This window comes from Plecotus auritus (assembly GCF_963455305.1).
Source record: "Plecotus auritus genome assembly, chromosome: 8".
NCBI classification, from domain to species: Eukaryota; Metazoa; Chordata; class Mammalia; order Chiroptera; family Vespertilionidae; genus Plecotus; species Plecotus auritus.
The window spans coordinates 93,234,061-93,250,336 of record NC_137782.1 but is presented as its reverse complement, the minus strand read 5'-3'; the positions used below and the strand labels follow the sequence as shown (position 1 = coordinate 93,250,336).

Below are 16,276 nucleotides of genomic sequence, written 5' to 3'. Positions count from 1 at the left end.
AGGGCATCTAATGAGGATTCACCATCGGGGCGCCGGTGGAAGCTTCCTGGCAGCTGAAGGGTGCACGGGTGTGATGGAGGTAAAAGGTAGCGGGAACCGCATGTGAAAAGCCTTGGCAGGTTGGAGTGTGGGACAGGTGACAGCCTGACAGGAAGCTGGAGCCCTGGGGGCCAGGTGGGAGGAGAGGGAAGTGGGAGGCGGTGTCAGGGGGATCGACCACCAGGGCCTTCTAGGCAGGATGACTGTGCACCCCGTGTGCACATCTGGAGGATAATTGTGCCTCCTTTCTCTCACAGAAGTTTCCCAGTTTGGACCTTCAGTTCTGCAGTCTCCCTTATTGTGGAAGACTTTAGGGACTGGGCTTTTTATCCGAAGAGTAATGAGGATTAAGGCAGGGAAGTTTCTGTTTGGATTTGAGGTTCTGAAAGCCTGTGAGGCTGCTGGGAATGGGGAGCATGAGGCAGGCAGGGGGCACTCTCCCTCCAGTGGGGGGACATTTGCAGGCTTCCCAATACCTCAGTGATGGGACCATAGCACCGCCCTCCCAGGCATCGCGGGCTTCAGTGAGCCAGGCCTGTTGTAAGATGTTATATCTTGAACGAGATCAGACGCTATGGTTGTGAGAGTCTTAGTGGAGAGCGTGGGCAGCTTAGCTCCAGGGGAGAAGGTTCACAGACACTGAGGTCTGTTCCTACCTGGAGCCTCGAGCCTCCGGTTCTGTGTTGACCATAGCATCCCATTTAACCCACAGTCCTCACTGCATCTCCACTTGACAAACAGCCTTAAGGAGAGCTTGGCTTGCCCAGGATCGCTCCACAGGGATTATACCCCCAGGACCCAGAGCCTGGTGTTGCAATGCCTATATCTCCACATCCCTGACCACCCAACGTGTGGACCAAGGGCCACCCTGGGGACTTTATCACAAAGAGGATCTTGTGCTCCACTCAGACCTCCTGATTGTTTTCTCCTACTGGTAGGTGCATCCCTGGTGGGGAAGAACCTTCCATTCCGAGCTGTGTTCCTCCTCCCTGTCCACCTCCAGCCCATGGGATGCACATGTACACACAAGTTCAAGAGCCTCTTTATCACATGCCATTGCCAGAGTAGACATATCTTTGTAGCAGGACTTCTCAGAGCCTTTAAAGAGCTACTGAGCATTATGAAATCTCTACGGAGCAGTATCATGTGGCACTTTCCAACCTCATTTAAATACAGAGCCTTTAAAAAAATTTTTTGACCCTCTCCTTTTCCTCTCTTGGATATCCTATGAATGGGAGGCAGTTTTCGAGACCTTTATCGACTCCAAACCCTTCAGATGAGGAAACTGAAACCAGACCTTATGGCTGCTGACCTGCTTCCTGACTTTGACCACCTGGGGCTTCCTGGGCTCAGGACAGGCGTGTATTTGACCCTCCCGTGAATGCCTGGGTGCTGGCGGTAGAAGGGAGGAGGGAGAGAGACAGACAAGAGGGTCATGGGGCGGGGAGGCCATGGGCTGGTGACTCGTGCTCCGGCTGTGGGAGGAGGATACCATGCTTCTGTGTGTATTTTTCCACCTTTCTCCCCAGTGACTTAATTTCAGTCTTCCTGGATGTGCAGTCCTGAAGTGTGTTTAAAAACAGCTCTGACCTCCCTGACTTCATCTCCCGCCCCTGGGGCGCCAGGGACTGTTTGGGGACTTGGTAGAAAGGCAGAACACTCCCTGAAGTCCGAGGTGGGGTGCTGGGACAGGGCTGGGTCCTCCCCAGCATGGGGCTCAGGAGGGGCCCTCCCTGGACCTGAAGCCTCGAAGCTGCCACACCCCACTTCCTCGTGTCTCCTTTGATCCCCTTCCTGGCTTCCCTGCAGGGCTGGTGTTTGCGTGCTGGTCTGACTCCAGGTGCGTGAAGCTGGCTTCCCGGCCTGACTCATCCTTAGCAGCAGCACGCCTGTGTCCTCCATGACATCATGTTAGCCTGGGAGCGCTGTGGCTTCTCCATTCCTCTCTCTCTCTCTCTCTCTCTCTCTCTCTCTCTCTCTCTCTCTCTCTCTGTCTCTCTCTCTCTCTCGCTTTCTGAGGCATGTCCTCTAGGTGCGGCAGCAGTTTACAACACGTAGGGCTTTAGCGTGTCCAGCCACGTGGTTTTCCAGAGAACCACAGGTGAGGGTGGGGGTGAGGGGTCTGAGCAGCAGGGAGAGCCCACCGATCACCGATCACTGGAGGGATTTCCAGCCCCTAATGCCCTCCCCAGCCTCCCAGTCTCCTACGACCAGCAGCTTCCTGGGGCAGCGGCCTTGCAGGCTCCGGCCACCACCCACCTCCTGCTCCCCGTGCGCCTGTCCCTCTCCTTGCCATCCTCTCTCATCGCGCTCTGCATTCTGTCCCGTCTGCCTGGAGGTCCTCCCTGCCCTCCTGGCTGCAGTAGCCCTGCTTGTCCCTGTGACCTCCCTCGGGAAGCGCTGCCCAAGGAATGTTCTCCCTGGACATCCTCACACCCACATCCATCTGCTCGCCCAGAGGACGCCTCCCTCCATTCCCGCCCCCGAATGAGGGCTTCATGACCCTCATGGTGCAATGCGCTCACAGCCCCCGGACCCAGAGCTCTGGCTTCGGCTTCTACGGCACCTCTGGCTCTGGCTGAGTGCCAGGAGCGAACCCCATTCGTCCCCTCTGGCTACTGTAACAAGTTACCACCGGCTTAGTGACTTCAGGCACCCCAAGTGGACTCTCAGTACTGGAGGATCTTCCTGGCTAATATCAAGGTGTCCCCAGAGCTGTGTTCCTCCTGGAGGCTCTGGGGAAGCTGTTCCCTAGTCTTCCAGCTGCTAGCGGTGCCCCATTCCTTGGCTCCTGGCCTCGCTAGCAGTCCCATCACCCAGACTCTGCTGCTGTCCTCGCATCTCCTCTCCGACCCCGTGTCCCCGTGATCACAGGGGCCCACCAGGCAGCGCAGGAGCATCTTCTGTCTCAGAAATCATCACCTGAATCACTTCTCCAAGTCCCTTTGCCGCAGGAAGCAACGAACTCCCGGTTCTGGAATTAGAACGCACATCCTGGGGTGGGCTTGTTCTGCCACAGAAGCTGAGGTGCATGCCCCTCTCTTTGATGGGCGCCTCTGGGCACTGGGCCAGTTCCATTCTGTTGGGTTCTCCCTGGGGAGACTTCCTGGCTGGGGCCACCCAGTGTCAGGTGGCTCCATGTGCCTCATGTCACTTTCCCTCTGGGCATCCTGCTCACTGACTGAGGATGCTTCCTTAACGCCTTGGCCTCGATGGTCTCATCTGTAAGGGGGTTTGTGAGGGTATGTAGCTCGTTGGGCGAGAAGGGTGAGGTGAGAGACTGTCACCCAAAGCTTGCTGCATGGTAGGTGCCCAGGACGTAGTGCCTGGACCACGTGGTGCCAAGACCCCCGCCACCTGCCACACCTCCTGAAGGGACCTTGGGTGACTCCGACTGTGGCCCTTCCAAAGCCCGGCTTGCGTCTGCTCCCGGGGTTACAGGCTATGTCTAAGGGTGCAGGGGGAGTCATGTCAGGTGGGGGCTGTGACTGAAAGTGCTTCCATCGCCCCACCCTAGATGGAGGCCAGATTCTCACACAGCCACCAGCGGCCGGTGTTCGAACCGAGAAGCAGCTAGGGCAGACCTTCAAGGTCCCGGCTGGCTGTGAAGCCTGGGCCACTGGGCCCACTGGCAGGTCAAAGGGTCATCCCCATAGTCGTGTAGCATAGGAGGGAGGAAGCGTGAAACCAGGTCTGAGATGACGGACTGTCCCAGGTGCGAGGCAGTGCACACTGGGTAGCCCAGGTGGATTGTGTTTCTTGTGGCTCCTGCTCCTGCCTGGAGTGCCCCACTTCCGGGAGTCTCAGCCCAGGGAACTCCCCACTTCCCTGAGTCTCAGCCCAGAGAATCCCCCACTTCCCTGAGTCCCAGCCCCACTCTGCCAGTTTTAGGGCTGGATTCCCTGAGCTGGGTGTGTCCAGGAGGTGACATCCTGTCTCCCACGTGGGGATCTTACTGCCAGGGGAGTAAGGCCCTGAGATCACAGTCTCTAAATAGTCTCTAAAGAGCCAGAGGGAGGGAAAGAAAGGACTTTCCACCTTCCCACGCTGGAGATTTAAAAATACCTACTTTCCATCGTGGTAGAACTTTCCAGGGGAAGGTGGGCTGAGAGACGCTGATGAAAACAGCTCTGGGGTGCGTGTGGCTCCTCCTCCTCCCCGTGGTCCTCATGGGTGTCCCTGGGAGGAGGAGCCTGCAAGCCGCAGCAACACTCTCTCCCCAGGCTGGTGTTTAAATATGAACATCCCCCCGCCCCACAGAGTCGGGGTCACTAGTGGTTCGTGCCTCACAGAGAGCAGGGCTTGGGGGAACCTGGGTTTCAGGCAGGAAGAAGTGGACCTTCTGGGTCTCCCTGCTGTTTGAAGAAGGCAGGAATGCCAAGTTTGTATCCCTGCTCCCTGCCTCTGTCAGCCTGGAGGAGGGGCAAGAGCCAGGCCCCCCACTTGCTCAGGTTTGTTCCACAGACCCAGCAGAATGTGGAAATATGTCACTCCCAAATGGATCTTGCTTTTTGCAGAAATAGAACTGTGCTCACTAATTGAGACAATGTTGGCATGAATAGAGTGAATTGTTGCTGAAACTCTGTAGTTAGGGCATGTAGGCTTTTCATGCATATGTGTGTAAAACTTAAAAATATTATTAGTGCACCCAGCTGGTGTGGCTCAGTGGTTGAGCGTCAACTTATGAAACAAGAGGTCACTGGTTCTATTCCTGGTCAGGGTACCTGCCCAGCTTGCCGGCTCAATCCCCAGTAGGGGGCGTGCAGGAGACAGCTGATTGATGATGTTTCTCTCTCATTGATATTTTTCTCTCTCTATCCCTCTCCCTTCCTCTCTTTCTAAAGTCAATTAAAACCTATTAAAATATTATTAGTATAATGACATCAGGCTCTATATTTTGGACTCTGTATGTTGTCTTTGTCCATTTTTTTTTTTAAAAAAAATACAGTTTTATCGAGATATATACTTGTAAAGTATATCAGTAGTTTTTAGTATATTCAGAGTTGTGCAGCAAATACCACTATTCAAAGTTACAATGTTTTCATCACCTCCAAAGGAAACTCTACACCCATTAACAGCCACCCTCCCTCATGTCCCTCTTCCCTGTCAGCAGCTACTCATCTTTCGGTGGATCTGCCTCTTCTGGACACTTCATGTCAATGGCATCATACAACATGTGGTCCTTTGTGCCTGACTTCTAAGATTTCAGAATTCATACAGGTAGCAGGATGTGTCAGTGCTCCATTCCTTCTTATAACTAAACGATATTCCATCTTAGGGATTTGCCATGTTTTGTTTATTCATTCATCAGGTGGTGGGTATTTGAGTTGTTGGACTATTCTGAATAATGCTGCTATGAATATTCATGAATAGGATTTTTACTACTCTTGGGTAGTAAAATTACTGAGTCATATTGTAACTCCATGTTTTACCTTTTGAAAAACGGCTGTACTGTTTTCCAAAGTAGCTGCACCATTTAATTTTCCTACCCACAGGGTATGAGGGTTCCAGTTTCTCCCCATCCTTGCTAACACTTATTATTGTCTGTGTTTTTGGTTTTAGCCATGCTAGTGGGTATGACGTTCTATCTTATTGTGGCTTTGATTTGCATTTCCCTAAGATGTTGATTATCTTTTCATATGTTCACTGGCCATTTGTATATCTTTAGAGAAATGTCTGTTCACTTTGGCTTTATCCATTTTTGGAATCAATAGCATGCTAGTGTTATGATACTAGCTTTGCAATTTGCCCTCTTCCATTTTCTTGATCAATTTATGTAAGGAGAAATTATCTGTTGCTAATTTGGTAAAAAATACAGTATAAAACCATCTGGAGTGTAGGGATGGGAAAGGTCTTTGATGGCTATTTCAATTATTTAATGCCCCTTTTCACCAATTTTAGCATTTTGTATTTTCCCAGAAATGTACATACTACATGCTGTTTTATAATCCCTGTTTTCTTAGTTGTGTATTTCTCCCTTGCCAAGAAGTGTAGCTTCACATGGCCCTTGATTCAGCTGTGTGTACGTGCCTAGCGTTTGGATAGTCCCTCTATGGAGATGGTTTTCTGTTTTCCTGGTATAAACAGTGGGACTGTTGCTTGTGTTCCATCTCCGTCGGGGACAAACCACCCACAACACAGTGGCTGAAACAACAGTTATTTTATTACTCAGGAATTCGGGCCGAACTCAGCCGGGTGGTTCTACTCTGTAGTGTCTGCTGCGTCACTGACGAAGCTGGGAGCTTGGCTGGGCTGGGACGCCCACAATGGCACCCCATCCAGGGGCCGGTTTCTCTCATAGACCTTCCTCCTCCACGGCCTCCGACCTCCTCCCCCTCCTAGGACCTGTCTCGTCAGCAGGGTAGTCAGATTTCTTGATCTAGTGGCCGGCTTCCCAAAGAGAACTGCTAAGCCTCTCCATTCTAGCCCTGGACCTGGCGGGCCTCCCTTCCACTGGTCCTGTTGGACAGCCCAGACTGCAGAGGAGGGGCAGACAGCACCCATTTGTGGTATCACCTGTGGTGTAGGGTGATAGGAGGAACTGTTAGTGGTCACATTTGCAGAAGCTCAACTGTGAACATGCAGGTGCACTTGTCTGATGAGTGTTGGAGTCAAGTGACCATCCTTGAACAGATGTCTGGTCTGTATGGATCTTTAGAAGTCACATAACGACTGGGGCCAAGGCAGAGAGTCCCCAGAATTCCTGGGTCTCTCAGGGGATGACTTGCAGTAACTGTAGAGAAGCGCCAGGACCTTGGCAGTTTGTCCCAAGCTGGTCTTCACTGGGCTCTCACCAATCTGAAGATGGTGGTGTTACCCTCACTTTACGGAGGAGGAAACTGAGGCTCAGGAGTTAGCTGGCCTGACCCACTTGCCTTCTCCATTCCCCACCACCTCAATCTCTGCGCTGTGCATTATTGTGATAGTAACATGCACCATGTGGGATTCAACAGCTTCCTGAGTCTCTGGTCCCAGGTGAGAGGGTGCGTTAAGGAGGTGATGGCTTCAGTGCTCAAGTTTGAGGTCACTTATACGGACTATCAATGTGGACTGTAGGCTTCGCCTCGGAACCTCACTTTGCTCGTTTGTAAAATGGGAACAGTAATCTTACTGTTGAGGAGAGACAGAGGCCAGAGCAAGGAAAGCCCCTAGAATTTCAGCAGCGGGAGAGAGAGAGAGCGCACTTGGTTTCCTTGGGGCCCTTCACCCCAGCCTTTCCCACCTCTGCTCGCAGCTGGGCTGGGGCGGGGAGGCCATATGTTCAAGGTACATAACTGTCTCACAAAGGGCTTGTTGGTCCTCCTGTTTGGAGAACCCCTGTGCTCTAATGAGATGCTCCAGGTGGCAGTGAGGAATTCCCACTTCCCACCTGTCCGCCTGGACTTGCTGCCCAGCCATTTCACGTGGTTGTGCTCCTGTGGGCTGACTCATGCCTGGCCTTCCCTCCACCTGCAAAGCCTGGGCTAGTGTCTCACTCTTCCCACCTCCACAGGCTCTTCTGTCCCCACCCGAAGCCAGGCTCTTCCCAGGGTGCCTGGGACAAGGTGCAGGGTGTGGCTGGAGGAGGGAGCCGAGCACTCACATGGTGTCAGGGCGAGTTAGTGCTGGCCCGCAGTGCAGGCCCTCGGTGTCCTGTGGCCACAGGAGAAGCCGTGTCACTTGGCGAGGCCTGCACTCATCCAAGGCCCAGTTCCGTCCCTTAAGTCACCATTTGTTCTCCTCGCCATAAGGGCCCATCCTGACAGCTGGTCACATTTTCCTACAAAGAGCAGTTTTCCAGCACAGTTGCCACCCAGGCCTGTGGCTTCCATGCTGTGGTGCGGGTGCTCCCACAGAGCCTGAGAAGTCTGCAGTAGGCGAGGAATTGTTTTGGTTCAGAATGGTTTTCTTCTCTCATGGAGTTCTTGAGGCCCCTCAAAGGACTCAAAACATTGAAACTTTGAATCCTTAAAATTAAAGAGATGTTATGATACTTTATATACTTGAATCTTACTATTTAGGAATGTAAAATCTATCCACCCACCCACCCATCCATCCATCCACATATCCATCCTCCATCCCCTACAAGGTCAATGTGGTCTTACCCATTTTGCTACTGCAACATGTGAGGAAGAGAGAATGAAAGGGCCTCACCTCCTAACACCTGATGGCTCCTGAAGATGCTGCGTAGCCGGGAAATGAGGAGTGTCTACTAGAGTCCAATTGCCTGGGCTCAAGTCCCAACTTGGCAACTTCCTGGCTAAATGACCTGGGCGAGTCATGGTTTTACCATGTGTTCAATGGAGTTGATAATGTCCTATGACTTAGGGTTGTGGGAACTGAATGAGACACTGTGTGTAAAAACCTTGGGACAGTGCCTGGCAAATGGGAAGTCATCCAGCAAATGTGAACTTCATGTCGTCTCTGAGACGCCCAGTGACATGGGGGTGGTGTCATTTCTGCCTTGCTGGACTGCCCCACTGGCATCCCTCTAACAACTGTGAAGGGCGAGCTTGGCTCCTAGCACCCTGTCTCCTGTTGGCCTCTCTTCACACCTCTCCCGTACTCCCTTTTCCCACCACGGCTACTAAAGGGTCTCTATGTACCCAATTTTGGGAACTAACAGACATCCTCCCGCATCCCCCTCCCCACACAGTCCTCTTCTCCATCGGTGTCTGGTTGGATCACCGGATGACTGAGCCCGCGTCTCCTCCTCTCTCGCAGGGAGTCGGACCTGTTCCTGCTTGACAGCCGCACCCTCTGGGCGTCGGAGGAGGGCTGGCTGGTGTTCGACATCACGGCCACCAGCAACCACTGGGTGGTCAACCCTCTGCACAACCTGGGCCTGCAGCTCTCCGTGGAGACCTTGGATGGTGAGTCGCAGCCACCGCCCAGGTGGTCCTGATGCAGCCTGTATGGCTGGACTGACGGAGGCTCTCCACCAAGCCCATGCTTGTCATCAAGAGAGCTTCGCTGCCCCCTCCCCACCAGTCCTCAGTGTGCAGCCTGTCCATCCAGACAGGAAGCAGCTGCTAGCCCCTGTGCATGAGATGAGCACACAGCGGCTGCTGCCGGGTTGGGCAAGGCTCTGCTCTGACTGCGGTCCACAGCAGCAGGGTCAGAGCCACAGACCCCTGGGCCCGCCCCAGGGCCGCTGCATCAGGACCTGCACTTTGACGAGCGCCCCGGGAGATGGCTGAGCTCCTAGTCTGAAACGTGTTGCTGCACCCCCTGCACCTCAGGACACGGGCTCTCCTGGGCATTGTGGGATGTTTAACAGCACCCCTGGCCCTACCCACCCAATGCTCGTAGCCTCTCCCAGTTGTAACACCCAAAAATGTCTCCAGGCATTTCCAGATGTCCCCTGCTGAGCACACTTGCCCCTGGTTAAGGACCACTGCCCGGGGTGGTGTAAGGCACTCAGCCCCTTCCAAGAAACCCTAACTGTGGTCCTGGTCGCAGACACTTGAAGGACCTGCTTTTCACCTGCCCCTCCCCCAGCACCATTCACTGTCGTCCCCCCCCCCACCCCCCCACTTGTTCTCCAAGATGGGCAGACAGGAAGGCATGTGGGGAGCTAGGCTGGGCCCAACAGTGCCCATTTCTTCTTCCCCCAAAGTATGTTTCTTTTAATATATATATATATATATATATATTTTTTTTTAATTGATTTCAGAGAGGAAGGGAGAGAGAGAGAGAGAGAGAGAGAGAGAGAGAGAGAGAGAGAGAGAGAGAAACATCAGTGATGAGAGAGAATCATTGATTGGCTGCCCCCTGCATGTCCCTCAATGGGGACCGAGCCCACAACCAGGGCATGTGCCCCAACTGGGAATTGAACCATGACTTTCTGGTTCATAAGTCGGCGCTCAACCACTGAGCCACGTCAGCCAGGCCAAAGTGTGTTTCTTATTAAGTGGAGATGGTTTGGGGTTGTGTAGCTTCTTCCTGCACCGGTTTTAAGAAAAACCAAAGCCATTTATTGTAAAACTAGTGGCCCGGTGCTCGAAATTCATGCACATTAAAAGGGAATTAATTAGAGAAAATAATTTAATATTGCTATTTGCCCTTTCTCTATAATAGAAGTGTCAGAGATGAAAGAAAATTAGTAATAAATGTACATGAAAACCTTCCTTCTGTCAGAGTCTGGGGCTCACCATGGGACCCAGAGTCAAGTCCCCGCCCACCCACATGCGCCTCAAAATCGCGTGAGACCCAGACCCGGCCAGCCCACCCCCCCCCCACATTGGGCTAGATCTAGACCCGGCCAGTCCCACCCTTGTCAAGCCCTGCTGGGCAGGGGGCGTAGCACTGGGAGGGGGGTACAGCCTCAGGTCTGTCACCCAGACTTCCATCAAGCCCCACTGGCAGGGGTCACAGCCTCAGGTCCCACGTCAAGCCCCACTGGGTGGGGGCGCGGCCTGAGTTCCCCTGACCCAGCACTGGGGGTGCACCTTGAGGTCCCCCGTCAAGCCCTGCTGGGTGGGGGGCATGGCCTGAGGTCCCCTGTCAAGCCCAGCCAGGCAGGGGGGCGCAGCCTCAGGCCTGGCACTGGGGCAGGGGGAGCAGCCTGAGGTCCCCTAGCCCAGCACCAGGACGGGAAGCGCACCTTGAGGTCCCCTGTTAAGCCCTGCTGGGTGGGGGGCATGGCCTGAGGTCCCCTGTCAAGCCCTGCTGGGTGGGGGACACGGCCTGAGGTCCCCTGCCAAACCCTGCCAGGAGGGGGGTGCAGCCTGAGGTCCTCTGGTCTGGTGGCGGGGCAGGGGGTGAGGCCTGAGATCCGCATCAAGCCCTGCCATGTGGGGGGCACGGCCTGAGGTTCCCTGTCAAGCCCTGCTGGGTGGGGGGCGAGGCCTGAGGTCCCCTGTCAAGCCCCACGGGGGTGGGGGAGGGCGTAGCCTCAGGTCTCTGCTGATTGCTCGTTAAGGCTCCTTAAGGGAACTTGGCCTCAGCTGTGGGTGCAGCCATCTTTGTGATGGAGTGATGGTCAATTAGCATATTCCCTCTCTATTAGATAGGATAGGTAATATGTGCCCATGGCTCGGACTTCAAAGGTTGCAGGTGTGTGCACAGTGAAACTTCCCTGGGCTGCCTCCCCTGCCACCCAGTTCCCCTCACAGAGGCCCTGCTGCTCTCCTGCGACTGGACCTCCCCAGAGATGCTGTCCGGGCGCCTAAGAATTACACATGGGCTCTGCTTCTCCTTTTCATTTCCCCCCACACAACGTTGCAGTACTCAGTGTCTTCACCTAGCCCGTTTCCCAACTTATCCTGGAGGCTGGTCCTTCTAGTGATCGGGAGCTTCCTCGGTATTTGAAGGCCATGGTGTATTTGTGTGTATGTGGCGTGAGTGTGTCCCTGCCTCTCATACACGTGACTGCTTCAGAGCCTCAGCTCCTCACCCCTGCGTGCAGGTAACGGGAGGGCCTGGGCCATTGGATTGTTCCCAGATTAAATGAGTTCATACAGAAAGGGTTTTAAGATGTGCCTTCACCTGCATTGGAACTCCTGGGCCTCTTGTTAAAATGCACTCTGATTCAGCAGTGAGGCGGACCTGGGAGCCTGCATTTCCAACCGGCCCCCAGATCAGGGGGGCTGCTGGTCCCTGGGTGGGGCTGTGAGTATGGAGGGCTGAGAACAGGGCCTGGCTCACAGGACACACCCTGGATGAGAGCTGGTATTCTTGTTACTGCTACTGACAGTGTCTTACCCAGCCCCCTTGGGAGGGATGCTACCGAAAGTGTCTTCCCAGCCCCCTTGGGAGGGATGTCTAGGGGTTTTCTGGTCTTTTGCTCCTACACATGGGGCTGCAGTGGAAAACCTCCGTGTAAATGCCCTTGTACCCTCGAGTGAAGGCAGCTCTAGTGCCAATGCCTTGACAGTGACACCATGTGTGGATTTGAGAGAGATTGTTACTTTGCCCTTCATGGGGGTCATTCCATCGGCACCCCGGCAGCCTTTCACCAGGGCACCTGCTTCCCTGTCTTTGTCAGCACAAGTTCTCAAACTCCTCCCTCCCTGCTAATCCGACAGATGACGGACGGGATCCTGGAGTTAGGCTTAGCCGTCCTCTGCCGTGTGCCGGCCCTTCCCCGGGAGTGCGCTGTGCACTGTCTGCTCATACCCTCTGCCCACTGTGCTCATCAGGCATTGGTCTTTCTCTTCTTTATGTTTTAGAGACGTTTGGCCCTTTGTGATTTGAGCTGCAGATAGTTTCCCAGTTTGTAGCTTTTCTTCTAACTGTGGTCAATGCTGGGTATTGCTGAGTGGATTCAGACAACGCAGCTGAATTTGATAATCGTGTCCTTTACCGATCCCTAGGCCACCACTTGGGTCTGGAGTTGCCCCCTCTGCCTGAGCCTCAGGAAACCAGTCACTCTCCTAAGGCCATGAGCCCTACGGGAGGGGCCACGGAGTTTAGGACCACTCTTGTTTTGTTTCCAGGCCGCTCACTTTCTACTGATGGTTCCCCAACCTTTCCTGCCCTCCTCCCACTGTCCACACCCCTGACGCTTAAAAGTGGGTCCTCCCAGGCACTGGGTTTTCCGTCCTTTTGCATGGGGTCAGCTCACTGCCCGCTGGGCCAGATGCAGCCTGTGGCTTGTTTTTGGGTGGCCTGTGAGCTAAGAGTAGCTCCCGCATTTTTAAATGGTTGAGAAAAGTCAAAAGAAGGCTGCTTGGTGACATGTAAAATTATGTGAGACTTCTATCCAGTGTCCATGAGTCCAGGTTTGTTAGCACACAGCACACTCAATGGTTTATGTGGAGTCTAGGGTCGCTCTTTGCTCTAACAGCAGAGTTGAGTAGTTATAACAGAGACTCTACGGCACAGAAAGCTGAAACTATTTATTTTCAGAAATATTACAGAAAAAGTTTCCAACCCCTGCTGAGGATCACAGTCAGTTAAGTGTGAGAATCGCTAGGTTAGATAAGCAAAGCAGATTTCCCTGCACAACTTACCAGAGCTCTTATTTTGCCGATGTCCATTGTGCATCTCCTGCCAGGGAATATGGCACAGAGGATTCTACACTTCTTTGGCAGTAAAATCATTCAACTTTTCTTTTTCCTTCCAAGCCACTGTGGCACTTCTTGGGGACGAGGTAAAGTGAGGCAAAGGTAGACTTGATTTCTCTCTTCAGGGTGAGCATTTCCCTGGACTGTAGATATTGCCAGGACCTTCCAGCTGCACCCCAGTGGGTCCTGAGCTTCTAGGTTTGGTTTTTCTCCCAAGTGACACTCAATTCAGTTCCCCTCGTGTCAGGGGTGCCATCCTCTTTCTCCCTGAGTCAGGGTCTCCGTGGCCCTTGCCTCCAGCCCTGCTCCCCCGTTGGCTGTGGATGAGGCTCAGCACTGTCGAGGTGGCACAGCTGATGGTCAGAGTGTGAGCTCCAGAGCTGGTAGACTCCCCAGGTTCAAATCCCAGCTCTGCTGTTTCTTCCACGTGACCCCGGGTGAGTCACTCCATGTCCCTCGTCTGGAAAGTGGGGTTCATAAGAGTTTCTGCCTCCCAGGGTGGTTGTGAAGGATTAGGTGCAGGTGCAGAGCTTAATTGCTCAACCTGTGGTTGCGCCGCTGCTCAGCACAAGTAAGCGCTTTATGCCATTCATTGTCTCCTGTCATCCTCACCATTCCCCAGTGAGCTGGGTGCTGCCACCACCACCCCACGGCAGTGCGGAGACTGACGCCCCTAAGTTGGGGCAGGCTCTCCATTCCAGCAGCTGCCCAGGACCCTCTCCATCCACCGGGAATATAGTCTAGTGGTTACAAGATGCTGCCTACAGTCAGCAAGGGTGGGATGCCCTGGTGCCCTATCTCCTTCCCTCCCAGGTGGGCACTCAGGGGTAGGCATGGGTGCCATCACCCTGGGACTCGGCCACTTAGTGTGGTTGCCTGGGTAAGGGAAGGGGCAGAGTTTACCAACGGGCCAATTTGGCCAATTAGGCATGTGGATTTTTGGATCTTTTGGGAGTGAGATAAGAAGCAAGCGAGCCCAGCATTTCAAAGACCACAGGTGCCTGGCTGTGAGGTTCTTTTTCCCCCGACATGGACTTTGTCCAGCACTAGGGAGGCACCGTGAATATACAGATTCCTGCCCCCGCCCCCAGGTCCCCGGGTGGCCAGTCCCCAACGGCGGGCCTGGGAATCTGCCTTTTCTCACAAGCTCCATGGGAAACTTGGGGCCTGGGTTAGCAATAACAACACGGTGGAAAAGTTGTCCCCTGTGTTTTGGGGTACCCCCATTAATAAGATGCTACCTGGGCCGATGGGCTTCCTTGACGATGTGGGTCTAAGCCTTTCCTGTTAGATGTCTACACTGGGTAAGACCAGCAGGGCCTTCTGGGAGACTGTGGGTTCTGGAGTTCATTTGTTGGGCAGCCTGGTATCCACCTACTGTGTGCCAGCCTGAGCTGCCTGTAGAAACAGCCTGGTCTCTGCCCTGGGACCTCTCACCAGAATTAACATAACTCCATGAGCACCACTGCCTGGGACAGCACCTAGACAAGCTGAGTCCCTGGGTGGTGGCACCCATGCCCAGCTCCCACGCCCCCATCAGGAACCCGAGGAGACGGGGCACTGAGTTGGGGGTATAGCTTCTAATCCTTGTCCAGACCGAGACAGCACTCTGCAGCCACTAGGCAGTGGCTAGAACACAGAGCCGCTGTCAGGGCCTCAGTTTCCCCACTTGTACAATGGGCATGTTAGTGACTGTGATGCGGGTGAGCTTGTTTCCATCCTAAGGAGGCCCAGACATCACAAATCTTTTCTCAGAAGCTTTATGTTTGGCACGAGGTGAGCCCCTGCCCACCTGGCCTCCAAATGCGGCCTCGGACCACCCAGGCAGCCTGTGCCTGTTCCCTCTTCTCCTGTTAGTCACCCCTAGGAACGGTGCAGCTGGGCCCCACTCTGGGGGGCTGAGGCGGGGGGAGGGTCTGGGAGGAAGAAGCCCACACACTCCTGGGCACCTGTGGCTCATGGGGAGCCAACTGGGAGCATCCCCTCATCTCCAGGGTGGGACCCTGCAGGAAGGAGGCTGTGTCTGCTTGTCTTTCCCTTTTATTGGGGGATGAGAATAGCCGGGCAGAGTATGCCCCTCCCCTTCCCCAGCATACAGGCTGCGCACCCCATGGGTGGGTGGGAGAGGAGAGGAGGAGGGGCACCCTGAGTCAGGCTTCATGACGGTTGGGAGGAAGACAAGCGTGAATTCATGCCAAGTGCTGAGCCCTGGGCCTGGCACCCTGTCTGTGCTCGTGTTAGATAATTATTTTTTAAATTTATTGTTGAAATTATGGTAGGTGTCCGCTTTCCCCCCATTGCCCTCCTCCACCTAGATATTGTTATTGTTGTTGGCATGTTTAATTTTCACAGTGCCCCTGCCCACGTTATTGCCAGCATTCACAGAGGAGACACTGAGGCCGGGAAGGCCAAGCAACTTGACCAAAGTCACTCGCTCTAGGTACGCCTGTATGTCACCATGGAGTCTGACTTGCTCTTTGCTGAAGAGCCTTCTGAGGAATGTAGTCACCAGGGACTGGACTAGGGGCCCCGTGTGGTCAGTGTGCCCTCACTGGGCACACGGCTGGGCTGAGCAGACAGAGCCAGGGGCCCTGCAGCATCCTGGCCTCCGCCTGGCTGTTCTTGGCACCTCCCCTCTCCTGGAAGGAGAGAGTTGGGAAAAGAACCCAGGAGACAGTGGGCTCCCTGTAGGACGAACTGAAGGAGCCCACGACACAGAGGTGGTCAGGGCTGCATCTGACTTTCATGGGCTCCCCCTTCCACAAAGATATTTAAAAATCATGTTTTATGACCATGTTGGTACAAAGACAAACACAATCCTGGCTGGATTAAAAATGAAAACATTTTCTCTGACCCTAAATGGTTCATGTTTTGCCTTCTGATTTTTAAGAGACATTAAAACATTTTCATGGGCCCCTAACTGTGCTGTGGGCCCAGGCACTGGGCCTGAAGGACAGTTGGCCCTGGGCCCCGCATCCCAGGGGGAGTGATGCTGAGCGCTCCCTGCCCAGCACCTGCCCGTGCACACCAGCTTCCTCACCTGCATAGGAAGCATGCACATCTTCCCTACAATGTGTCAGGGACTGTGACTGGCACGGGCTACGGAGGACAGAGCAAGCCTTTCGCTGTCGTGTGGCTCGCGTCCTAGTAGGAAGAAGCCGAGCGTGAAGGCACTGTCTGCTGGAGGTCAGGGCCCAGGCGTGAGCACAAGCCTGGAGTCTGAGGATGGTGCAGGAGGGCTTCTGGCT

The 16,276-nt window shown here is 54.2% G+C and overlaps 1 protein-coding gene across 1 annotated transcript in view; it reads left to right on the top strand.

Annotated features, from left to right (window-relative positions):
* BMP7 (bone morphogenetic protein 7) overlaps positions 1-16,276 on the top strand; it is an 81,977-nt gene that overhangs the window by 41,104 nt on the left and 24,597 nt on the right. The window contains exon 3 of the mRNA XM_080684562.1: positions 8,743-8,891. Within this exon, the coding sequence (XP_080540688.1) occupies positions 8,743-8,891 (149 nt within the window). The remainder of the gene's footprint in view (positions 1-8,742; positions 8,892-16,276) is intronic.